Source organism: Callorhinus ursinus, unplaced genomic scaffold (assembly GCF_003265705.2).
Source record: "Callorhinus ursinus isolate GAN/ISIS: 27379988/994484 unplaced genomic scaffold, GSC_fseal_2.0 scaffold10, whole genome shotgun sequence".
In the NCBI taxonomy this organism is placed as follows: domain Eukaryota; kingdom Metazoa; phylum Chordata; class Mammalia; order Carnivora; family Otariidae; genus Callorhinus; species Callorhinus ursinus.
The window spans coordinates 19,572,951-19,599,057 of record NW_027397072.1 but is presented as its reverse complement, the minus strand read 5'-3'; the positions used below and the strand labels follow the sequence as shown (position 1 = coordinate 19,599,057).

The 26,107-nt window shown below is 36.5% G+C and overlaps 1 protein-coding gene across 4 annotated transcripts in view; it reads left to right on the top strand.

Annotated features, from left to right (window-relative positions):
* The window catches only part of ATAD2B (ATPase family AAA domain containing 2B), a 161,507-nt gene that overhangs the window by 17,149 nt on the left and 118,251 nt on the right, over nucleotides 1-26,107 (top strand). For all 4 annotated transcript variants that reach the window (XM_025867806.2, XM_025867805.2, XM_025867804.2 and 1 more), the window contains exons 2-8: nucleotides 4,116-4,267; nucleotides 10,744-10,793; nucleotides 11,155-11,308; nucleotides 12,813-12,915; nucleotides 13,753-13,861; nucleotides 16,617-16,733; nucleotides 19,518-19,593. In XM_025867806.2, the coding sequence (XP_025723591.1) occupies nucleotides 4,116-4,267; nucleotides 10,744-10,793; nucleotides 11,155-11,308; nucleotides 12,813-12,915; nucleotides 13,753-13,861; nucleotides 16,617-16,733; nucleotides 19,518-19,593 (761 nt within the window). The remainder of the gene's footprint in view (nucleotides 1-4,115; nucleotides 4,268-10,743; nucleotides 10,794-11,154; nucleotides 11,309-12,812; nucleotides 12,916-13,752; nucleotides 13,862-16,616; nucleotides 16,734-19,517; nucleotides 19,594-26,107) is intronic.

Below are 26,107 nucleotides of genomic sequence, written 5' to 3'. Positions count from 1 at the left end.
AAAGTGATTTAGGTGGGAATGACTTTATGTTTTCATTGTACTTTTATTTTCTGTGGCATTTGGAACTATTACTATTACACTTCTTTTAGAAGTTATCTCATCTTTGAATCATGTTCCTCTGACCATTCTTTGTGCTCCATTATTATGTTTTTACAAAATAAAGTCCGCATCATATATGATATCTTTGTTCATCTCTCCTGGCATTTATCGTTTTTTTTTTTTTTTTGTTTGTTTGTTTTCAGAGAATTGTGTACTTCTATTATGGTACTTACTGTAATATGCCATATATCGTCATTGTGACTGTCAACCCAGTAGATTGTGTATTGAGTTCAGTTAGGTGAAATCTTTTTTTTTTTTAAGATTTTATTTATTTGAGAGAGAGAGAGAATGAGAGATAGCACGAGAGGGAAGAGGTTCAGAGGGAGAAGCAGACTCCCTGCTGAGCAGGGAGCCCGATGTGGGACTCGATCCTGGGACTCCAGGCTCATGACCTGAGCTGAAGGCAGTCACTTAACCAACTGAGCCACCCACGCGCCCAGGTCTAATCTTTTTTTACCATTTTCCTCCAAGTCTTAAGTACACAGTAGGCTCCTCAATAAATGTTTGTTAAATGAAATTATTCCCTAGTCTGAGATGCCTTTCTTACTCATGGATTGGAATCACTCTGACACAAATTGCTAAATGACTGTGGGTAGCTTGCGTAATCTCTCTTAAGTATCTTTGTTCTGAAACTGTGGCAACGCCTTCCCTCAAAGGGTTAGGTTATAATTAACTAGTAAAATACTTTGAAGATGAAAAGTTAAAGTTCAGCATTATGATCATCCTATTAAAGGAGAACTCTTAGTACACAGGTTTGTAGGTAAAAGCTTTCCCAAAGCTTGGCATTAATTAAATGGTGCTGAAGTAATTAATTTGTATGTATTTACATTTTGGTTATTTGCTTTACTTAAATCCCTAGATTTCTTTGGAGCGAAGGAGCTTTTTGTAGTGTTACTTACTTTGAGATCTCTGTCATAGGGTCAAGTCCAAATTGAAACCCTACCAAAATAAGAAAAATACAATAGAATAGTGCAGCAGTTGGGATGATGTGACTCATATGCTTAAATTGTATTATATGCTAGAAGTCCTCAAACTTTTGGGCACTAAGAATCATTTGGAGGCCCTTTTTAAAAATATCCCAACTCCAGAGATTCTAGTTTAGCAGGTTATGTTTCTTTAAATGAGAAATCAGGTGATTTCTGATTCAGGTAGTATGTGAATAACACTTTGAGAGACACTCCTGAATGGAACTGAAAAAAGCTAGTACAATATGAGAGAATGATCAATAAATAAGCCTATATAAACTTGGGGCACCTGGCTGGTTCAGTTGGAAGAGCATGCGGCTCTTGATCTCAAGGTTGTGAGTTTGAGTCCCATGTTGGGTGTAGAGATTAGGTACCTAAATAAATATTTAAAAAAAATCCTACAGACTCATTTAAATTGATAGTCAAAGAGTTATGTAGTAACTGTAGTAGAATATAATCATGTGCCAAAAACGTATAATAGAGTTGCAGCTAGTAGAGGAAAAAGGTCAGTTTAGATAAGATTAGATCCTTTTAAGAAAACATGGGTCTTTTTTTTTTTCTTTAAGTAAGCTCTATGCTCACTATGGGGCTTGAACTCACGACCCTGAGATTAAGGGTTGCACATTTTACCAACTTCGCCAGCAAGGCACCCTGGAAAATATGGGTCTTGACGGGTGAGTGATAGGATTTGATCAGGAGGAGTAATGCTGGCCTGGTCTGTCTAAATTGGTGAAGTAGTTCACAGGTATCAGTTTCTGTATTCACAAACATGCCTTAGTTTAGAACACATGCCATTGCTTCCTCAGTGACTGCTTATTGAGTATGTTATATAATAATGCTTTTCAGACGTGCACGAGAATCACCTGGCGATCTTAGAAAAAAATGTTTTCTGATTGGATAGTCTGGGGTGGAGCACATTTGAATGACAAATGTAGAGAGTAATCAAGTCTTGGATGAGTAGTTGAATTAGATGACCTTTAAGACACACTTTAACCTTAGTATTTTTATAAACTTCTAAGGTGGAGTGTTTGAGATAATAGAAAGAGGACTATTATATATTAGGAATGGCAGGAACTAATTTTTTTTTTCTCTAGTTCTGTCAGTCATTCGTTAGCCATGTGATGTTGGGCTCGTTAATGTACTCCATTAAAGGGTGGGGGTCGGAGAAGGCAAGAGCCTGAGGAAGTGAAATTTAGTGCAATTTTAAGATTTATTATTTTAGAGCTGGAGACTGAGTGAGGGTGGAGGGGCAGCGGGAGAGGAGGAGACGAAGAGAAGCAGACAACCTACTGAGTGTAGAACCTGATGCAGCTTGTTCCCACAATGGATCACTACCTGAGCCGAAATCCAGTGCGTCACTTAGCTGACTGAGCCACCCAGGTGCCCCGAAATAGTGCATTTTTTAAAAAGCATTCATTTGTTAAGTACATTAAGCATATTTATTGATAAAGTACTATTACATGATTGAATTGCATCTTAAATAGTTTTTCCTCCTCTGCTGAGGATAGTTTGGAAGTAGCTAACCAGTTTTTCCTGGTAATTTAAACTAGTAAGTGATGCTGTATGTTCTACATACAAAAAATGTATGTATATGTACAATACATATGTATTGTATATGTATACATACAAAAAAACTAATATGTTTATTTTCCTTAATTATAGACACTCTGATGTTTGAATATCTAGTAGTTTTTCCCTTTGTGTTTTTTAGTATGAATGTGGTCTTATGGCTTTAAAACTAGCTCATGGCAAATTGTATTAACACCACAAAATTAGAAATTGGTCTTTTTGTAAAAAAATTTTTAGTAAGTGAACCGTTAAATCTATACATTATACTTGGATACATTTAGACATATACAGTATTACAAGTTTTTGTTTGTTTCTTTTTTAAAAGTAAGCTCTAAGTACAACATGGGGCTTGGACTTAAGACCCTGAGATCAAGAGTTGCATGCTCTACCAGCTGAGCCAGTCCAGCGCCCCTATTACAAGTATTTCTTAAGTTTGTTTGCTAATAGCTACATTTTGACTAGTTATTTGTGTAATGTAGTTGTCTTGCTTTGGGAAAATAGGATTTAGAAATGTGCATTTATGAAAAGGATATTTCTTATATTTTTCTTAAATTTGTAGTATAAAAGGAAATAAAACTTTATTTGGTAACATATTGAAAATGATCATATATCCCTTTGAAATACTGCTCTGTAATATCAAGTGATTAAGTAATAGCATTGAATTAAATCATCTCTAAAGTAAAGGTTCATCTTCCCTCTGCTCTCTTACCCACTTGCCCAATATCCAATGAATTGAGTGGTAAAGAGGAGAGCTGCTGTGTGGATACTGACGTTTCTTAGTCTAAGGACATGTGGCTGGAGAGGAAATAATGGAAATGTGATGGATGGAGGTCTCTGGTTCAGAAATTGGTTATTTTAAACGAATTATTAATTTGTTTAAAAAAGCAAATAAATGTATTGAAGATAATGGAAGCCATGTTTCTTCTTGAGAAGAGCTTTACAAACATGAAGGGGAAAGTCTGGAAAGAAACTTAACATGTGGAATTAGAATTAGAAGCCTTGGTGTACACATGTATGTTGTTATTCATGCACAGATAAAGAAATAGGTATAGATGTGTAGGCTTGAAACTACTGTAAAATAACAAACTATACTTTTCTGATTATAAATGTAATCTAACTCCCTTGTTTCTGTATTTACAGATTATTACATTTGCTATACTTGTAGAGTGATTCATTTAGTAAATATTTTTTTTTTAAAGATTTTATTTATTTATTTGAGAGAGCGAGAATGAGAGAGAGAGAGAGAGAGCATACGAGAGAGGGGAGGGTCAGAGGGAGAAGCAGACTCCCTGCTGAGCAGGGAGCCCGATGCGGGACTCGATCCCGGGACTCCAGGATCATGACCTGAGCCGAAGGCAGTCGCTTAACCAACTGAGCCCTCATTTAGTAAATATTTATTGGTTGAATAAATACTGTACTTTATCAAGAATTTAGGAATTCAATTTAAGAGGAATAATAAATTCATTTTTAACTGTCTTTCAGAAAGCTGAAGTTGATGGTAGTTTAAGTGATAGCCACTTGTCTCCTCCAGCCAAACGCACTTTGAAACAACCTGATTCTGTTTGCAAAGACAAATCAAAATCACGAAGTACTGGTCAGCGAGAGGAATGGAACATATCAACTGGACAGACCAGGTGAGAAGTGAGAACTCATCCACTGTTTTTTCATGAATTATTTGATATGATTCAGGGCTCATATTAATGCTAATTTTCTTAAATTGTAAAGCCACTATTGTCTAGAAATACTTATAAATTTTTAAACTTGTTTTATGATTTTCTATGTTTTTATTCTAAATATCACAAAAAATATATTTGTTATATAAAAATATGTATATAATAGAAACTTATTACTAAAAGAATAAGGATTTCGATAGGTCTTGAATATGCGAACATACTTATACTCCTGGAAGTTTTAAATAAAGATATTTGGTTAGAAGTATATTTTTATTTGAAAATAAAGTAAAATCTCCCCTTTCTAAAATTATTAAATATTATACTTGAATTGATATACTAACATGTAATAAAATAAAAATTAATTTTTAAAGAAATCTTTTCATTTGTCTTCTTGTTGTCAGTTTAAATTTGCTTTGGGTTTGGCTTGGTATGTATCAGGAAAACTTACTTTTACACACTTACCAAAGTAAATGTAATAATTTAATGTAGATAAGATAGGCACACACACAGAAAGGATTTAAACTTTGAACTCAGAATTCTTAGCTTCTTTTCTCCAGTCTTTGATGTAGAAGTGCTTATGATGTGCTGACTACAAACAAAAGTAAAAGGGAAATCCTTTGGTTTCTTTCCTCCTTGAAGTATTTAAAAATTACCTGATTTTGTATGTATAGGTAAATTGTGGGTACTGTTATTCTTTTTTTAAAAATATTTTTTTAAAGATTTTTATTTATTCATTTGAGAGAGAGACAGAGAGAGCACAGGCGGGGGGGAGGAGCAGAGGGAAAGGGAGAAGCAGATTCCCCGCTGAGCTAGGAGTCTTTCGATGAAGGAGATCATGACCTGAGCCAAAGGCAGATGCTTAACCATCTGAGCCACCCAGGCGACCCTGGATACTGTTACTCTTTAATGAAAAAAAAAAAAAACTTGGGGTTATATAGACTTTGATAGGTAGTATACATTTCCTAGTCCCTGAAGAGTCTTTTACCTATTTCATTATGTTCCAGAAGATACACCACTTACTAAAAGTTTTTTATTTTGCATTGTCTGGGAGCTAAGTAGGAAAATCTTGAATCATAGCCTGTTGATTTTTCTTTTCCCACACTCATTCATCTGTGAGATAAAACAGATCCAGGTCACTATAATGATGTTACTTAAAATGAGTACTGCCCTTTAATTACACTTCTAGACTTGATCTACCTGTTGTAATCTGTATCCTATATTTATTAAATGAATGAATCAGGCTTCTTTTTCTAGATAAATGTTTCTTAAAATTGTTCTTTTAGTGTCAAAGTTTTACCTTTCACTGTAAGATAATTTTAACAGTTTGAGTATATGATGGGCACTTGCTTTTCTTCATCTTAGCCACTCAGAAGGCCTTTGTGTAAATTATCTTGATTATGTCTTTTGTATAAAAAAAAAGCCTCAAAAATTGTTTTGGGGAGAGAGTTTTGCTTCCATTTAGGTGCCTTAGTGTGATACTCCTTATAAAAAAATACTAAGTACATTTTGAATAAAAAGCTTAAGAAATAATACTAACAATTTATTATTTATATTTTGGCAGAAGAATAACAATTTAAAAAGTTTTTTTGAGTTTAATTTTCATCTAGGAATGTAAGTGCCACACTGTTAGAATGTTTTGGTATTTCAGATGACCTGAAAAGAAGACACCGTTTGACCTATTATTAGATTCAACAGAATTGAATTTTGTGGAAAGCTTGTAGTTAAAAATATTTTAGATTTTGAGATAGTATAAATACAAAAATCAGGATTTATTTGGAAGCTTGTGTTTGTTTTTATGTCATGAGCCTGAGAATCTCGATTCCTTTATTTTGGTAATCCTAAGGTCTTATGAGCATCCAAAGTAAAACTATTAAGCTTCTTTCACAAAAATACTTTGTTACAAACGTAATTCATTTTGGGGAAAGTGAATATAGATAAGAATTAGTATTCACTGAAGAATAATGAATCCTAAAAGACTTTGTAAAGACTGCTAAATTTTTAATTTTTAAATTTTTTCAGGCAGGTGGGGAGGGACGGGGGAAGGAGAGAGAATCTTTTTTAAATTAAATTAAATATTATGTCATTTTTAAAATTTAAATTCAATTAGTTAACATACAATGTAGGAGAGAGATAATCTTAAGCAGGATCCACCCCCAGCGCAGAGCCCGACCCAGAGCTCAATCTCACAACCCTGAGATCATGACCTGAGCGGAAATCAGGAGTAGAACACTTAACTGACTGAGCCATCCAGGCTCCCCAAGACTGCTAATTTTTTTTTTAAATTACTGTTGATTAGTGAAATAACTTTTGAGAGCTCGGTAATTAGATGAAGATAGAGGTAAAAGTGGAACTAGAACTTTGAAGTTTTCATAAATGATTTGAAATAGATTACGAGTTTTCTTTTGGGGGAGAAATCGGGGCTTATATAGCTTAAGTTATTAAGCTTATTAAAGCCTTGAGCTTTAAAGGCTCAAGTTTATCAACATAATTATAATTTTTTATAAAATAAGGATTTTTTTTTGTTAAAAATTTTACTATATATTCTTCTTTATCTTATATGTAGAAATTCACAAATATCCATGCTAGCCTAGATAGCTGTTGTAGCTTACAAATATTTTGAGTAAAGAAACCCATTTTTGTCAACTGGTATTTATTTAGCTACTGGACGTTTATTGAACTGGGATGCTGTGTGTGTGCACGTGTCTGTCTGTGTTGTTGGAGGAGGCACCCTAGAAAATGTGACATGCACTTAATGTTTCTAGAATAATAGAGAAACACATGCTCTAAGATACAGACAAAATTAAATCTTCCTTTTTTTAAAGATTTTATTTATTTATTTGTTAGAGATGCAGCCAGAGAGGGAACCACAAGCAGAGGGAGAGGAAGAAGCAGAGGGGAGGGAGAAGCAGAGGGAGAGGGAGAAGGCTTCCCGCTGAGCAGGGAGCCCGCGGGGCTCGATCCCAGGACCCTGGGATCATGACCTGAGCCGAAGGCAGACGCTTAACGACTGAGCCACCGAGGCGCCCTAAAATTAAATCTTTGATAAGACTAATTGTACACTTAAATGTAGTATGCATGAAAATTTTGTTTTGTGGTCAGATGATGAGAGAGTAGTGAGGGTTAGGCAGAAATGTAACCACTTGTTAAACTGCTGAGGCACATAAAATTCTAGGTAGTATTGGTTAAGGTTTTTTTTTTTTTAAGATTTTATTTATTTATTTGACAGCGAAAGAGGGAACACAAGCAGGGGAAGTGGGAGAGGGAGAAGTGGGAGAGGGAGAAGGCTTGCCGCAGAGCAGGGAGCCCGATGCCGGGCTCGATCCCAGGACCCCGATCCCAGGACCCCGATCCCAGGACCCCGAGATCATGACCCGAGCCGAAGGCAGACGCTCAACCGACTGAGCCACCCAGGCGCCCCAGTATTGGTTAAGGTCTTTCCAAACAGGCTTTTCCTGATATAAGTTTTAAACCCCTAAATCACTAAATGCCTTGGGTTTATATGGGAAAGGGAGAATAAGTAATGATTACAAGTAGCCTCGTACTGCATCGGTAGTATGCCCCAGATAACTAAAGGTGTAGAAAATTCTAACATAATAATCATCTAATGTAAAGTAATGCTGTCTCCATTTAAAAAATTTAGGAAAAAAAATAAATACAGAATTTAGGAAACAGATACAGGGAAATCCCGCACCCACTCCCCTTTTCAAAAATAAAAAGAAGCAAAGGAGACTTCATAATCATAAAAGATTTATTGGAGCTTTCACTTAAGCAGTGAGCTCAGCTAGTTACATTTTAAGTGATTAACTTTTGGGAACATTGATTTAAGAAACTTTTTTAAAAGATTTTATTTGAGAGAGAGTGTGTGCGCACGCGTGTGCGCACGCGCATGCGTGCGCTCATGCGAGCATGGCGGGGGTGGGGGGGTGGGGCGAAGGGAGGGTCAGAGGGAGAAGCCCACTCCCTGCTGAGCAGGGAGCCCGATGTGGGATGCAGGACTCGATCCCGGGACTCCAGGATCATGACCTGAGCCAAAGGCAGTTGTTTAACCAACTGAGTGGCACCCAAGAAACTTTTTAAGGCATATATGTTATTGTATAGGCAGGCCAGTTCTTAAAATCCCGGTGTTCTCTCTTTCCATACTCAAGTATTTAATATTCTGTCTCCTTTTTCATCTTTTTCATCTTTATAAAGAGAAATGGTAATGGAAAAAGGATGACAGTAATTTATGATTGTAAGATAATTGGATTGATTGAAGAATAAGTTTTTATTTTTCCTTTTTAAAACAGATCTTTCATTAGCAATGAAATAAAAGCCAAGTAAGCATTGTCTTCTTCAGAGGAACAAAAAGCTTATTGTGCTTTTTTTTCAGTGATGTTGCTATTGTTGAGAAAAGTTTTAGATTTCTTTTGTAGAATGATTTCAGGGTTAGCATCTTATGTTTTTGAATTATTTAAGTATGTACAATTTCAATAATTTGGTTTTGCATACACTAAAATTCATTTGGAGCCAAGACTTGTAAATAAACTGATCAAACTGAGTTAATATTATGTTGGGTCCAAAGCCAAGTATGTTTATGAAGTAGTAAAATTGACTTTTCTATGTGGTTTTAAGTGAGTTCTAGAAAATTTGATATGTATAATCTTTCCAAGGAAAGATATGTTAATACGCCAATTTCATTACTTTATGTGTACTTTATATACAAATGCGCTAAAAATGAAATACTTTCCAAGGGGTGTACCATATTAGAATGAGATACTTTTGTTTTCTGGGGGAAGGGAGGTGGAGTTTTTTGTTTTTGCGTTTGTGACAGTATAAGTACATGTAACAGTTTGAGTTTTGTGTAAATCCTTTAGTCATCCTAGCTCTGACCTTTATTAGGCAAGGGCATTTATAATTAACATTTAAAATTTAGCATGAGGAGTGCTGGAGTAACCCAAAACATTAGAATATTTTAGTTAAGAAAATTTGTGCAAACAGGAGTGGGCGATACAGGCTTCCAGTTATGGAATGAGTAAGTCACGGGGATGAAAGGTACAGCATGGGGAATATAGTCAGTAAATGCTATTGTAATAGCATTGTGTGATGATAGATGGGAGCTACACTGGTGGTGAGCACAGCATAATGTATAGGTTCGTTGAATCACGGTGTTATGCACCTGAAACTAATAACAACATTGTGTATCAAGTATACTTCCATTAAAAGAAAATTTTGTGCAAACCATATAGATAATAGAACAGAAGATAATCCTATGTTTACTATTTTCTGAGTGGTTCTTTCCCTTTTTTATAATTTTTGAAAATAATAATCTTTGGGTATTTAAAAAATACCTTAGTAAGTTTACATCAACAGTTCTTTTATTATGTAGCAATTTAGTTTTTGTTTTTTACTTTCTAATTACACAAAAGCATACTGTGAATTTTTTTTTTTTAAGATTTTATTTATTTATTTGACAGAGATAGCTAGAGCAGGAACACAAGCAGGGGGAGAGGGAGAAGCAGGCTCCCCGCTGAGCAGGGTGCCTGATGTGGGGCTCAATCCCAGGACCCTGGGATCATGACCTGAGCGGAAGTCAGATGCTTAATGACTGAGCCACCCAGGCGTCCCCATACTGTGAATTTTAAGTCTTCATGTTTTGATGACCATTTAAGTATCTTCTTACTGAATTAACATTTGCTTTCCTTCACCCAAAAGGGAGAATTGTATGATGACTATTTTGAGAAATTAGCTAAGTTTTCATTTGTCAGGTTAGATTGTGTAATAAAATATTTTGGAGAAATTATTAAATGGTATTGATGTTCAAGGACTTTATTCTTTCCACAATTTATTTTTTTTTATTTTATTTTTTTAAGATTTTATTTATTCATCAGAGAGAGACATAGCGAGAGAGAGAGGGAACACAAGCGGGGGAATGGGAGAGGGGAGAAGCAGGCTTCCTGCTGAGCAGGGAGCCCGATGCGGGGCTCGATCCCAGAAACCTGGGATCGTGACCTGAGCTGAAGGCAGGCGCTTAACGACTGAGCCAGCCAGGCGCCCCGCACAATTTATTGTTTGAATAAATTTGTCATTGTTTGATTTTTATTTTGGTAACCAAAACCAATAACGAATGTCTGTGACCATTGCTGCTTATGTTATCAGTTAACTTTATGGTACGTGTTAAGCTTCAGCCTCCTCTTTGGACTTTATAGAGTTGAAGACAGAGTAAATTCAGTTTATAATCTGTTATTAAAGCTTTTCTTGAAGTAATGAAATGACTCATAGCAAGTATATTTTATTAATTGGTATATTACCAATCTTAGAGTAAAATAATGTCATCTTTACTCTGAAAAAAGTAATATTACTGACATTTTAAAGATTAAAATGATTCCACCAGTATTGCGTTTCTTGCTTCTTTAAATGAATGTTGATGTGTTTGCATATTAAATATAATTGTGTTCTAGGTTAACTTCTCAGCCTGGTGCTACATTACCAAACGGACATAGTAGCTTATGTGAGTATTCTGTTATGAAACTGGTTAGTATTGAAATTCTTACTAATGTTGTTAGTAAGTGTTAAAGCGGGATAAAACAGTGATTTACTAGTATGTTCAGCATACAGTTGGAAATAACTGGATTTCAGTCATAGTGAATACTTACGTAATTTTTAAACATTGAAAAATCAGTAGAAATGAAATTATTAAAATTACTATGACAGATTGTAAATAGTTATCAATTTTAGATTATTGGATATTAAAGCCATTTAAGAGGTAATATTAAATTTTTTGTAGTCTTTTAAAAGTAATTTTTGATGTATTTTTTCTTTTTTCTTTTTATACTCTGTACTTTGAACTGTAAATCTTTCTCTTCTTGTAGCCCTTCGAAGCCATCCCCTTCGAGGGGAAAAGAAGGGAGATGGGGACCTTTCTTGTATAAATGGTGACATGGAAGTCAGAAAAAGTTGTCGTTCCAGGAAAAACAGATTTGAAAGCGTGAACCAGAGTTTGTTATTTGATCAACTAGTAAATAGGTATGAATGCTTATGCAGTAAGCAGTTTAATTTAATTAATTTATTTAATTTTTCAGATTTCAAAATTTCAAAATCCGATTTCAGATTTCAAAAAGATCAGTGATTTTTAAGCTAGATATGTTTAAAAAAAACTTAAGCACTGACTTAGTAATAAATGCAATTATTTTAAAATTTAATTTGAATTAATAGTGGTTAACAATGATTATCAGTTTCTAGTCCGTTTACTAGATTTAATAGTTTATGTAATAGCTAAATTTTTCTCACCCTTTTTAAGTTTTTGTGCATAAATAATATAAAAAGTAATTTTATCCTGTCTTTACTATTATGGTCCTTTAACATTTGCTCATTAACAATTTTTGACAATTTTCAAGCAACATTAAATTCCATTATTGATGTGTAGTACGTATACTTTTGTTTAGTCAAGATTTTGAATTAAAGGTCTTTTGAGACTGGGTATATGGGATATAGTTAGTGAATGAACCTAGCAGATTGCTCAGTATCTCCATGCAATGAAATTTTATTCTTCTCAGATGATAAATTATCCTACTTAGTCCTTGCAATGACCTGGAAAGAAGGGAGGTCAGTATAATCCCTATTTTACAAGAGAGGAAATTATATTCTATACTAGTAATGTCAAATTCAAGTATTAGTTATTATTTGTTAAGTATGTTGATCATTATCTGGACACACAGTAAGTGCTGTATAAATGTGTTTAAAAGATAAAATGTGGTAATGTTAGCCTGTATTTCGTAGAGGTCAGTTTGTCTAATTTTTGTAAGTATCTGTTCAGTTAACCTTATGTTGGTTTTAAACTTTTTTTTAAGTAGGCTCCATGCCCAGCGTGGAGCCCAATACAGGGCTTGAACTCATGACCTTGAGATCAAGACCTGAGCTGAAATCCAGAGTCAGACACTTTACCAACTGAGCCAACCAAGCACCCCTGGCTTTAACCTTTTTTTTTTTGCCTTCCTCCCCCCCAGCTTTAAACTTTTTACAGATTCTCTATCCTGTAAATTTTCTTAACACTATCTTCAAATAAAAATATTGAAATTTTTTTCATTGCCTACCATTGGATCTGGTAGTCATTTATCTGGTAGTCATTTATAGTGGCATTGTGGAGTTAAATATATGGAGTATCATAGATTTTATTTTTAAGTAATCTCTACACTCAGCATAGGGCTTGAACTCACAATCCTGATATCAAGAGTTGCATGCTCTACTGACTGAGCCAGCCAGGTGCCCCAAATATTTGGAGTGTTATAAACAAATGTTCTATTTTGTAAGTTTTATTATAATAAATATATTAAGGTAAAGGATGTTCTGGATTTTTGCGGGCATTATCTTCTGATGGATGCTGATTCTGAAAGTTATTTAATTGGGATGCCATGTACAGTTACATATCACAGATAATTTAATTATGCTTTGATGAAGAGCTCTTTTACATGTATGACACAGTGTGTGGCCTCACAGTTGTCTAAATCCTAGTTTTATTATGTGATTGTAGTACTGCTGAAGCTGTACTACAGGAAATGGACAACATTAATATCAGACGGAACCGTCGGTCAGGAGAAGTAGAACGACTTAGAATGTGGACAGATACAGAATTTGTGAGTATATTAACTTTAACAACCTTGGCAAATATTTTTTATTTTGGTTGAGGAATTCAAAGGGAGGGTGAGCAGCATTTGGATTTTCTTGAATTAACAGATTTGTTCCTTTCTTTTTTCCACCTTAGTTTGGGATTTTGTTTCCTTCTTCTGTCCTTACTCTGCTCGCCACAGCCTTCCCCAAAAGACCCTCTGTGCTTTTGCCAGAAGAGTCATCTTAAAGTACCACTGATTCTGTTACTTTTCTGATTTGAACCTTTAATGTTCTTTTTATTGTGTACTGAATTAATTAAAAACACCTTGACCTTCATAATCTGGTTTCAACTTTATCTTCTCACACACCATTTCCCAAATATAAACAGATCATTCTTGTTCCCTTATCCTTAACTTCTGGTAATACTTCCTGTTAGGGACTGATGCAATCCTACCATTGTTTCAAGGTTCATCTCAAATGCTGCCTCCCTTCCCTTTCCTCAGCACTAAGAGGATCATCTCTCTGAATTCTATGGTACATTGTACCTTTCTTTAAGGCATTTAACTTGTTTTACTTTATCTTATAGTTACCTGTGACGTGTCTTATTCCATCCTAGTAAGCTGTAGTTTGCTCCAGGGAGGAAGTATGTTCATGGAATTGTAGTTTTAAATTTTCAAATATTTGTTTTATTTTTCCTCTTGTCCCTTACATTTTTTGAATTCAGGAACCTCCATTTTTCATGAATCTGTCTTCAAATAGGTGCTCAGTAAATTTCAAGAGTGGTCATGTACCATTGGGTTAATGATATTTATAGATAGGAATAAATTCCATGTTAATATTTGACAGCTTTCTTTCTTTAAAAGGAAAACATGGATATGTATTCAAGAGTGAAAAGGCGAAGAAAATCACTGAGAAGAAATAGTTATGGGATACAGAATCATCATGAGGTCTCTACTGAGGGTGAAGAAGAAGGTTTGTAAAGTACCTTATGAAGTAAATACCACAAAGTTCAGGTGGGAGGGAGGAAAAATATATACAAGTAATATATGCGTAATATTGCTGAGTGGGTGATTTTTGACTTTAGAGCTCTATATTGTATAATTTGGAATAATTTTTATTTGGCATTCTGAGTTTTCACCTTCATCTGGAAAAATGCCTTTATACTCTACGTCATTATGTAATTTATCTTATTAGTAGCCCTCAAGTGACCTAATCTGGTGTGACATTTGCCATGGGCTGATTTGTTGTTAGGTGAGGCCTCTTTTGTGTTTAGATACCTTCTAACTGGAAGCCTCTACCCACTTACTATCTGTATCCTGAATCTCTGATTATTTGGGTCCCAAATTTAGTTATGGAATGAGAAATGAATGGTGAGGTTCAGAGAAAGAGGGCCTGCTAATGTTAGTGGAGGGGGTTGTACTGCTCTTTTCTGAGGCTTGTCTGGGTTATGAACTGAACAACCCAGGCTGAATTTGTAGGGCTGGAGCTGGGAGCATGATGAAAGTACATTTGCCCCAAAGATGATAAATCAATGACTAGTAAGTAAACCTATAGATTTCAATTCTGTAGGTGTTAATCTTTGTTGAAAGGGATTTTCAGAAGATTTGGTATATTGTAAATGCAGGATAGTTGTATTTTACCAGGATATCTTACCAGTTCCTACTATTTGTAGAGCTTAGATGGAGATGAAGGGGTTTATTTCTCAAATTCTCTAATATATTATTAGTGAGTTTTGAAGAGCTGATATTTCTAATGAAGGTACTTTATTGAGCAAATATTATTGTTGTTACAGCTAGAGCCTCTATATTGCTTCCTTTGGAGAAAATCAGTATAGGTGAGACAGATTTATAATGTGACTTTTGCCTTTTCATTAAATGAACACCTTTGTAGAGTTTTCAAAATAGATTTGCCATGCAGAGAATTTCTTCCCACAATATTATTGTGCAGGTGTTTCTCAAAACAATATTTTTTGAGGATTTAAAGAGACTTATTTGGGTACAAGTAATTTATTTAGTTAATGTAGTTACTGATTTTCTCTAGAACTTAATAATAAAAATTTTTATAAGGTTAGAATAAGCTTTCAGATGTTTGCATTTTTAGTCTCCTATTTCAGTCAGTATCACTGGTGGTTTTGAAATTTTTCCTATTCCTTAATATGGTTGTGTTATATTAACAATTCCTGTGGTAAAAGTTAATCACAAAGCATATTGCATTTGGGATCCATAAGCCAATAAATTTACATTAGAGTTTTATTTTATTTATTTTTTTAAAAGATTTTATTTTTAAGTAATATCTATACCTAACATGGGGCTTGAACTCAAAAACCTGAGATAAAGAGTTGCATGCTGTACCGACTGAGCCAGCCAGACACCCCAGACTTTTATTTTAAACTGTAAATTGGGGCGCCTGCATGGCTCAGTCAGTTATGTGTCTGCCTTTGGCTCAGGTCATGATCCTGGAGTCCCGGGATTGAGCCCCGCATCGGGCTCCCTGCTCAGTGGGGAGTCTGCTTCTCCCTTTGCCCCTCACCCTGCTCATGTGCTCTTTTGCTCTCTCAATGAATAAAATCTTTAAATATATATATAAATAAATAATAAAAAGTGGTTTGGCTATAACTATGATATGACATCTATTTACAGTTTACTTTTTTTAAGATTTTATTTATTTGAGGGAGAGACAAAGAGAGTGAGAGAGAGCATGAAGGGGGAGGAAAGGGAGAAGCAGACTCCCTGCTCAGCAGGGAGCCCAATGCAGGGCTCGATCCCAGGACCCCTGAGATCACCACCTGAAACGAAGGCAGATGCTTAACTGACTGAGCCACCCACGCATCCCGAGCCAAAACACTTTTTTAAAAAATAAAGTTTTAGGATTTATGTACACTATAATTTATTTTTTAAATGTATAGTTAGGTGAATTATAAAGTGGTCAGTTCTGTCAAGAAATGAACCATTAACACCCCAGAAATTGGCTTCATGCTCCCTCCCAATTCCTACCTGCATTTCCTACCAAAATAGAACTAATTTGTGCTTATCTGTTGTCAGCAGGCCTATCAAACCGTTATACTGCCAACAAAAATTGCTCTTTCTGTAACATTAGTAATTATCTTGTAAGCATATTTTTTTGAACTACCAAGTGGTATTTTATTTTATTTATTTATTTATTTATTTTTTAAAAAGATTTTGTTTGTTTATTTGGCAGAGAGATACAGAGAGAGAACAAGTAGGCAGAGAGGCAGGCAGAGGGAGAGGGAGAAGCAGGCTCCCCGCCGAGCAGGCAGCCCGATGTGGGGCTCGATCCCAGGACCCTGGGATTATGACCTGAGCCAAAGGCAGCCGCTTAACCAACTGAGCCACCCAGGCGCCCCCCAAGTGGTATATGAATATTAACCTTATTCACTGGTGGATAACTGGCCATTAAATGAAGTTTGATACAAATTTTGATTCATCTTCTATTACTGTTTTGTATGACCAAAGAAACGGAAAGGTCATAAGTATACCTGGGGTATTTAGCAGAGAGCTATATTATTTGTAGGAAAGGCATTTTTTTTTTTTTTTGCATCTATCTAGGTTGACTTTGAATTGTGTTGACATACGCTGTATCATAGTGTTGACACTTAAATGTCGCCTGTGCAGAGAGTTAAAAGACAAAATGTAAATACTCGTTTCTAGAGTTAACTAATCCTGTGGATTAAAACAGTGATTCTTTTCCTTTGTGTGGGGGAAACCAGAATCTCAAGAGGAGGATGGAGATATAGAAGTTGAAGAGGCAGAAGGAGAAGAAAATGATAGACCGTATAATTTGAGACAAAGGAAAACAGTGGATAGATATCAAGCACCTCCAATAGGTAAGAAATGCTGAAGAACTTCTTTTGTAGTTGAGCAGCTTATTCTGCTTTAAAAAAAGAATCAGTGCTGCTGAATTTAAAGATTTTATTTTTAAGTGATCTCTACACCCCATGCGGGGCTTGAACTCACAACCCCAAGAGTTGCATGCTCTACCGGCTGAGCCAGCCAGGTGCCTCTAGTGTTGCTGAATTTAGAAGAATGGAATCTCTTGTAGTTACACTCATCTTTTTTTTATATTTACTTATGTTCACAGACACAACTGAAAGAAAGTTGAAGTACGTAGTTGCAATATAGAATTACATACAGCATGTACATTTTATTTAAAGACTTAAATTTAGTAATAAATACTGCTCATACTTTTGTAATACTTTAGATTCATTGAACACTTTCATTTACAGCAGTTCTTTTAGGGCAAGTATATCTGTGTTCCAGGTGGTTAAGTAGTTTAGCCAAAGTCACAAAACTGGTATAGGACTGCAGCTTGGCCAGTAATCTAGGTTTATTTGTTTATTTATATTTTAAAAGTAATTTCTACCCCCAACGTGGGGCTCGAATTCATAACTCTAAGATCAGGAGTCACATGCTCCATCGACTGAGCCAGCCAGGCGACCCTAGGTTTTTGTTTTTGTTTTTGTTTTATTAAGGGGGAAACTTTTATCTTAATGCTGTTAAGATAATGACAGGTAATCAGTTCTGTAAGTGCTGTTTTATTGACTTTCTTCCATCTCTTGGGAAATTCCATCACTACTGATCCCTACAATTTTTTTAAAATTGAGATACAGTAATCCATGTATCCTGAAATCCACCATTTTTGGTGGGTTTTGCTGATTTTTAATCCATTGGTTTTTAGTGTATTTATAAGAATTATGCATTCATCAACACTGTCTAATTCCAGAACATTTTATTATTTCTACACTTTCATCCCCCCAGCCCTTGGCAACTACTGATGTACTTTCTGTCTATAGATTTGCTTTTATGTGACTTTTTGTGTCTAGCTTCTTTCACTTAGCATAATGTTTTTAAGGAAGGACTGAGATATTTATGAGATATTTATACTCAGACTTTTTTTTAAAAAATATTTTATTTGAGAGAGAGACAGAGAGAGTGAGAGAGAGAGAGAGTACAAGTGAGGTGAGGAGCAGAGGGAGAAGCAGACTCCCTGCTGAGCAGGGAGCCTGATGTGGAGCTCGACCCTGGGACTCCGGGATCATGACCTGAGCTGAAGGCGGACACTTAACTGACTGAGCCACCCAGGCGCCCCTATACTCAGACTCTGATGCTCTAAAATGATGATTGAATTTCTGGAAGGGGTGGATCAGAGTTACCTCACTAGAGGCTTGCCTCTAGTTTATGCAGACTTGGTATGCAGACGTTATACCAGCTAGGAGTCACTGTCACAGATAGCCCTGTGATAATTGGGGAGATATGTAAAGATAGAAAAAAAGATTGTGAACCGTTTTTCTAGATTAAAAAAAAAATCTTCATTGGGGTGTGATTGAAATACAGTCTACTGCAGTTGCACATATTTAATATTTACAGTTTGGAAGCTGGACATACCTGAGGTATATACCTATGAATATTATCACTATCAAGATAATGAACATGTTTATCAACCCGCTAAATATCTTGCTGCCTGTTTGTAATCTGCTCCTAACCTTCTGGAGCCATCCCCATCCCAATCCTCAGGTAGCCACTCATCTCATCTGCTTTCTCTAACCCGAGATGAGTTCACATTTTCTTGAATTTTATGTACAATATATACTCTTTTTTGTCTGACTTCTTTCACTCAGGATAATTGTAAGACTCATCCATGTTTTTGAAAATAACACTAGTGTATTTCTTTTTATTACCAAGTAGCATTCCTTTGTATGGATATATCATAATTTGTTTATCCATTCATTTGTGGACGGACATTTGGATTGTTGACATTTTTAGTATTTTGCTGTTACAGAGTTGTTAGGAACATTCATGTGCAAGTCTTTGGACATATTTTTTCATTTTTCTTGGGAGTGGAATGGTTGGGTTTTGTGATTTAGGAGTATGTTTAATGTGCTAAGAAATTGCCAGACTGTTTTCCAAAGTGATTTTACCACTTACATTCTCCCTAAGAATGTATGAGAGTCCAGTTGCACCATTCTCTTGCCACATGCTTGGTATGGTCCGGTTTTGAAATTAATTTTAATACATATTTATAGCAGTTTAAATTTCCATTTCCCAGATGATGTTGAGCATCTTTATGTGCTGCTTTGCCAGCGTTATCTCTGGAGGAGTGTCTGTTTCAAATCTCATGCCCATTTTTTCAATTGAGTTGTTTATTTTTTTAATACTGAGTTTTGAGAGTTCCTAATGTATTCTGGCTATCAGTCCTTTGTCAGATGGGTGATCTGCAGATATTTTCTCAGTCTGTAGATTGCTTCCTTTAATTTTTTAATAGTGTCTTTCAAAGAACAGAATTTGTAATTTTGATGAATTCCAATATATTAATTTTTTAATGGATTATGCTTTTGGTGTGGTATCCAAAAAATCTTTGTTTAACTCCAAATCACGAAGATTTAATTTAACTTCTTTTTTAGAAAGTTTGTTTGCATCTTATGCTATTACCTACAACAAAGTTTTTGTTTTTGCTGTGCTCCTTCTAGATAGCATTTGGAACTTGAACTTTGGAACTTGAACACGTATGACTAGCTTCTATTTAGAAAGTTAACAGAAGTAATTTCTATTCCTTTAATACATCAGTTTATCAATTTATTATTAGTTATTTCTGTGTTGTCTTTTTTTTTAAGTACCAGCTCATCAAAAAAAGAGGGAAAACACACTGTTTGATATTCACAGATCTCCAGCAAGAAGAAGCCATATCAGGTAAGCTTTGTTGGTTTTCGAAAGGAGGAAATATTTATATATGTCATTTAGATATATCCTTTAAATAATACATAATGAAATGCCTTATAATTAGAATATATGTATTGATGGTGTTGATAATGTCAATGAGGGACTAAATGGCATCTTTCTTTCTTTAATTAGGGACTAGTAGTTACTATCTTATATGTGACTATTCCCTTCCTGGTTCAGTTTGCTTAGAATAGTTACTGTTTTAACAATTATGTTCCCTAAAGCTACATAGCTGTCTGGGGGTCTCTTAGTAGAGTTGAATCTAAACAATTCACATTGCTTTCACTTGAAACGCTGGTTCAGTTAGTCTTTACTATTTTTTCCCTTCCCCCCCATTTTTAAAAAAGATTTTATTTATTTAAGACAGAGAGAGCGTGTGTGCATGAGTTGGGTGGGGCGCAGAGTGAGAGGGAGAAGCAGACTCCCTGCTGAGCAGGGAGCCTGACTCAGGGCTCCATCCCAGGACCCTGAAATCATGACCTGAGCTGAAGGCAGACGCTTAACTGACTGAGCCACCAGGCACCCCTTATTGGCCATTTTTATATCTTCTTTGTAAAGATTTCTGTTTAAATCTTTTGCCCATCTTAAAATCAAGTTGTTTGCCTACTTATTGAGTTTTAAGAGTTTTAAAAATATATTCTAAACATAAATCTTTTTGTCACATGTATGTATTACAAGTGTGTCCTCCATCGTTTGACTTGGCCATTAGTTCTCATAATGATGTGTTTTGAAGAACAAATGTTTAAAAATTTCTTTAAATGATTTTTTTTTTTTTAAAGATTTTATTTATTTGAGAGAGAGAGGAGAGATAGAGCGCACGAGACGGAAGAGGGTCAGAGGGAGAAGCAGACTCCCTGCTGAGCAGGGAGCCCGATGTGGGACTGGATCCCAGGACTCCAGGATCATGACCTGAGCCGAAGGCAGTCACTTAACCAACTGAGCCACCCAGGCGCCCTCTTTAAATGAATTTTTAATTTTGGAACAATTTTAGCTTTGTAGAAAAGTTGCAAAAATAGTATAGAGTTCCCTTATACCTCTTGCCCAATTTTTGTCATTGTTAACATGTTGTGGCATGTTTGTTAAAACTAAGAACTGATATTGGTACATAATTACTCATCAACCTCCAAGGTTTGCTTGGATTTTAATAGTTTTTTCATTAATGTTCCTTTTCTGCTGAAGAATACAGTTAGGGTACCACCATATTACATGTAGTTGTCGTCTCCACAGTCTCCTCTGGTCTGTCAGTTTTTTGTCTTCCTTGTTTTTCATGATCTTGATAATCTTGAAGAATCCTGTCTGTGTAGCTTTTTAAAAAATATTTTATTTATTTATTTGTCAGAGAGGGAGCACAAGTAGGGGGAGTGGCAGGCAGAGGGAGAAACAGGCTTCCTGCTGAGCAAGGAGCCTGTTGTGGGACTTGATCCCCGGACCCTGGGATCATGACCTGAGCTGAAGGCAGACGCTCAACCAACTCAGCCACCCAGGCGCCCCACCTGTCCCTGTATCTTGTGGAATGTCCTCCAATCTGTCTAATCGTGTTTTTCTCTAGATGAGACTGGGGTTAGGGATTTTTGGAAAGATTACCTAGGGGGGTAAAGGGTCCTTCTTGTTTTATCACATCAAGGGGAAAATTATATCCATATGACATCAACTGATAATGTTAACCTTTATCACTTGGTTAGAGTCGTGTTTGCCATGTTTCTCCACTGTAAAGGTACTGTTTTTCAATTTCCATAGTCTATTTTTTATATAAAGAAATCACTAAGTCTCGCACACCTTCAAGGAAAGGTAGTTGTTTGGGAATTAAGCTCCATCTCCTAGAGAGGGGAGTATCTACCTATATTACTTAAAATTCTTTTGTAAGACATTGGCATTTTCTCCTTAAAAATATTTATTCAGTCATTTATATCAGTATGGATGCATGCATATTTCTACCTTGGGTTATAATGAAATATTGTGTTATTTTTGTACCTGCTTTAGCCATTGGAAATTCAGGTTTTTCTCCTGTGTCCCTTTTACAAACAAAAATCCTTTTGTTTTTTGAGTACTTGTTTATTTTCTGTCATTACAACATGTGCCAAGCTCATCATATACATTCTGTTCCCCGGCTCTAGGATAAGCCCTCTCACTAAGGATCCCTGTTTTCTTTCATTGGAGAATAATATTTAGAAGCCAGTATCTAAACACTGTGTATTTTTGTAGCTACAAGGCCCTCTTCTGGATAGCTAGGTAATCTATGTATATACACTAACCTATGTATCTAGACACATTTATAATTGTTTCTTTATCCATCTTTATCTGTATTAAGCTAAACATGAGTTCTTACTGAAGTCGGCCACTCTAATCCACTATCACAGAGTTTATTCTAACCTTTCTTGTTTATCTTGTAACTTTCAGACATTGAGAGACTTGACTCCCACTATCTACTATCCATCTCTTATTAGTTGTTTCAGATTTTTATGGAGATCAGAATATCCATTTTTCTTTTATAATTTGTGTTTTTTGAACCTTCTTCCACCATGAAGTCACAAAGATTTTTATCCCGTATATTTTATGGGAAGTTTTATAGTTTTAGCTTTGTGTGTATTATGGGAGGTAAATGTGGTTCTTTTTTTTGTACATGAATATACAGTATCTTCAACATCACTTGTTGATGAAAAATCTGACTCATTGAATTGGCTTGGTACTTCTGTGAAAAACCTAATTTCCTATATATAGTCCAGGTCTAGTTCTGGATTTTGTGCTACTGATCAAGCATTACCACCCTGTCTCGATTACTGTAGCTTTATAGTACATCTTGAAAGCAGGAACTGTAAGTCCTCTAACTTTAATCTTTTTAAAGATTACTTTGGATATTTTATTTATTTTTAAAGATTTTATTTATTTATTTGACAGAGCACACAAGCAGTGGGGAAGGGCAGGGTAGAGGGAGAAGCAGGCTCCCCGCTGAGCAGGGAGTGGGACATGGACGCAGGGGCTCTATCCCAGGACCTTGGGATCATGACCTGAGCTGAAGGCAGACGCTTAACCGACAGCCACCAGACACCCCTACTTTGGATATTTTAGGTCCTTTGCATTTTCATTTAAATGTTATAATCAGCTACTTAGTTCATTTCTTTCTCTCTTTTTAAAAAAATTAATTTTAAAGGTTTTATCTATTTACTTGACAGAGAGAGAGAGAGAGCACAAGCAGGGGGAGCAGTAGACAGAGGGAGAGGGAGAAGCAGGCTCCCTGCTGAGCAGGAAGCCCGATGCGGGGCTCGATCCCAGGATGCTGGGATCATGACCTGAGCAGAAAGCAGATGCTTAACGAGTGAGCCACCCAGGTGCCCCCAAAATTTATTTATTTTTTTAAAGTTTTGTTTTTTTTAAAGATTTTATTTATTTATTTGACAGAGAGAGAGAGAGAGAGAGCACAAGCAGGCAGAGAGGCAGGCAGAGGGAGAGGGAGAAGCAGGCTCTCCGCTGAGCAGGGAGCCCGATGCGGGACTCGATCCCAGGACCCTGGGATCACGACCTGAGCCGAAGGCAGCCGCTTAAGCGGCTGAGCCACCCAGGCGCCCCCTATTTATTTTTTTAGAGAGAGAGCACGCACGTGTGTGCACGTGAGTGGGGGGAGGGGCAGAGGGAGAGAGAATCTTAAGCAGGTTCCACTGTATGAGCCCCATGCAGTACTCGATCTCACAACCCTGAGATCATGAGCTGAGCCAAAATCAAGAGTCCAATGCTTAACCTGCTGAGCTGCCCAGGTGCTCCTCTGGTAATCTCTGCATGCAGTGGTGGGGTTCGAACTCCCAACCAGAGATCAAGAGTCCGGCACTCCTCTGACTTAGCCAGCCAGGCACCCCTGTTAATTCCTACAGTAAAAGCATGCTGGGATTTTGTTTGGATTATATTGAAACTGTAGGTCAATATGGAGAGAATCAATATTGTAATAATATTTAGTCTGCCAATCCATGAACATGTTACATTATTTCATTTATTTAAGTCTTTGGAAATTTCTCTCAGCAATGATTTGTAGTTTACAGTATAGAGGTTTTTCATGTCTTATAAATTTATTTTTAAGTATTTTATGTTTTATGCTTCAGTGGAATTGCTTTTAAAAACTACTTTCGGGATGCCTGTGTGGCTTAATTGGTTAAGTGTCTGCCTTCAGCTCAGGTTATCCCAGAGTCCTGGGATAGAGTCCTGCATTGGGCTCCCTGCTCAGCAGGGAGTCAGCTTCTCCCTTTGCCTGCCACTCCCCCTGTTTCTGCTGTCTCTCTCTCTCTGGCAAATAAATGAATAAAATCTGTAAAAAAAACATTAAAAAAAATTCCTTTCTAGGGGTGCCTGGCAGGCCCAGTGAGAAGAGCATGTGACTCTTGATTTTGGGGTTGTGAGTTCAAGCCTTACCTTGGGTGTAGAGATTACTTAAATGAATAAATAAAAACTTAAAAAAATACTCTGTAGAAAAACTACTTTCTAATTGTTTGCTACTAAGATTTAAAAATAGAATTGTTTTGTCTATTAACTTTGTATCCTGTGACCTTGGCAAATTTTATTAGTTCTAGTAGTTGTTTTGTAGATTACTGAGTATTTTCTTTTTTTTTTTAAAGATTTATTTATTTATTTTGAGAGAGTGAGAATGAGAGAGAGAGAGAGAGAGCACATGAGAGGGGGGAGGGCCAGAGGGAGAAGCAGGTTCCTCGCTGAGCAGGGAGCCTGATGAGGGACTCGATCCCGGGACTCCAGGATCATGACCTGAGCTGAAGGCAGTCGCTTAACCAACTGAGCCACCCAGGTGCCCGATTACTGAGTATTTTCTATATAAACCATATCATCTGCAAGTAGAGACAGTTTCAGCCTCTGAGTTTTATTTCTTTTCTATTGTAATGCCTAGGATCCTCTGTACAGTGGTGAATAGAAATTGTAAGAGTGGGTATCTTTGTGTCATACCTGATTTTTGGGGAAATGTTCACTATTTCTCCAGTAAGTAAAGTATTAGCTGAAGGTTGTTTGTTTCGTTTTGTTTTTAAGGTTTTATTTACTTGAGATAGTGAGAGAGAGCACAAGAGGGGAGATGGTGGGGGGAGGAGCAGAGGGAGAGGGAGAAGCAGGCTCCCCAGGTCCTGGGATTGAGCCCCGTGTCAGACTCTCTGCTCAGCCCAGGAGCCTGCTTCTCCCTTTCCCTCTGCCTCCTGCTCTCCCTGCTTATGCTTGCTCTCTCTCTCTCTCTCTCTCTCTCTCTTAAATAAATAAATAAAATCTTTAAAAATAAATAAAAATAAAAATCTTAAAAAAAATTAAAATAAAATAAAAAATAAGAAGGTAGAATGGAGAGAAGTGGATGTTTATGTCCTAACCTTAAAAGTAAAGAGTGAACTATGTGGAATTTAAGAAACAAATGAGTGAAGAAAAAAAGATAAATCAAAAAACAGACTCTTAACTATAGAGAACAAACTGATTGTTACCAGAGGGGAGGGGGTAGGGGGAATTGGTGAAATAGGTAAAGGGGATTAATAGTACACTTAGCTTCATGAGCACTGAGTAATATATAGAATTGTTTAAAAATTGTTTTTAAAGATTTTATTTATTTATTTGTGGGAGTGAGAGAGCACCAGCAGGGGGAGTGGCAGGCAGAGGGAGAAGCAGGCTTCCCGCGAAGCAGGGAGCCCCACACAGGACTCCATCTGAGGACCCTGTGATCATGACCTGAGCTGAAGGTAGACGCTTAATGACTGAGCCACCCAGGCACCCCTCTTATATTTTAAGTTTTTAAGATTATATTTGTGAGTAATCCCTACACCCAACGTGGGACTCAAACTCACAACCCTGAGATAAAGAATTGCACACTCTACTGACTGAGCTAGCTGGGTTCCTCTCTGTCTTTTTGTATTATTTGGACTGATAGCATTTATATTTTTTCTGTGACACTTACTAATTATTACTTGATTAATTTGTTAGGTTAATCCTAAAAGTCAAAAACCAATTAATAGCTTTTACATTTCTATGAGTAATGATTGTTTTTCACTGTAGAGCTAAGTTGGGCGTTAGGATCAAATTTCCTTTTTCTTTTTTTAAAAGATTTTATTTATTTGAGAGCGAGAGAGCAGGGGGAGGAGCAGAGGGGGAAGAAGAGGGAGGGGTAAGGATCCCAACCAGACTCCGCACCAAGTGCAGAGCCAGATGGGGGTCAGGGGCTCAGTCCCACGACCCCGAGATTGTGACCGCAGCCGAAACCAACCGAAAGTCGGCTGCTCAACTGACTGAATCACCCAGGTGCCCCATATTGGTTTTTTTATTTTTTAATTTTTTTGATTTTATTTAAGGGGGCACCTGGGTGGCTTAGTCATTAAGCGTCTGCCTTCGGCTCAGGTCATGATTCCAGGCTCCTGGGATCAAGCCCCGCATCAGGCTCCCTCCTCAGTGGGAGGCCTGCTTCTCCTTCTCCCCCTGCTTGTGTTCCCCCTCTCGCTGTCTCTCTCTCTCTGTCAAATAAATA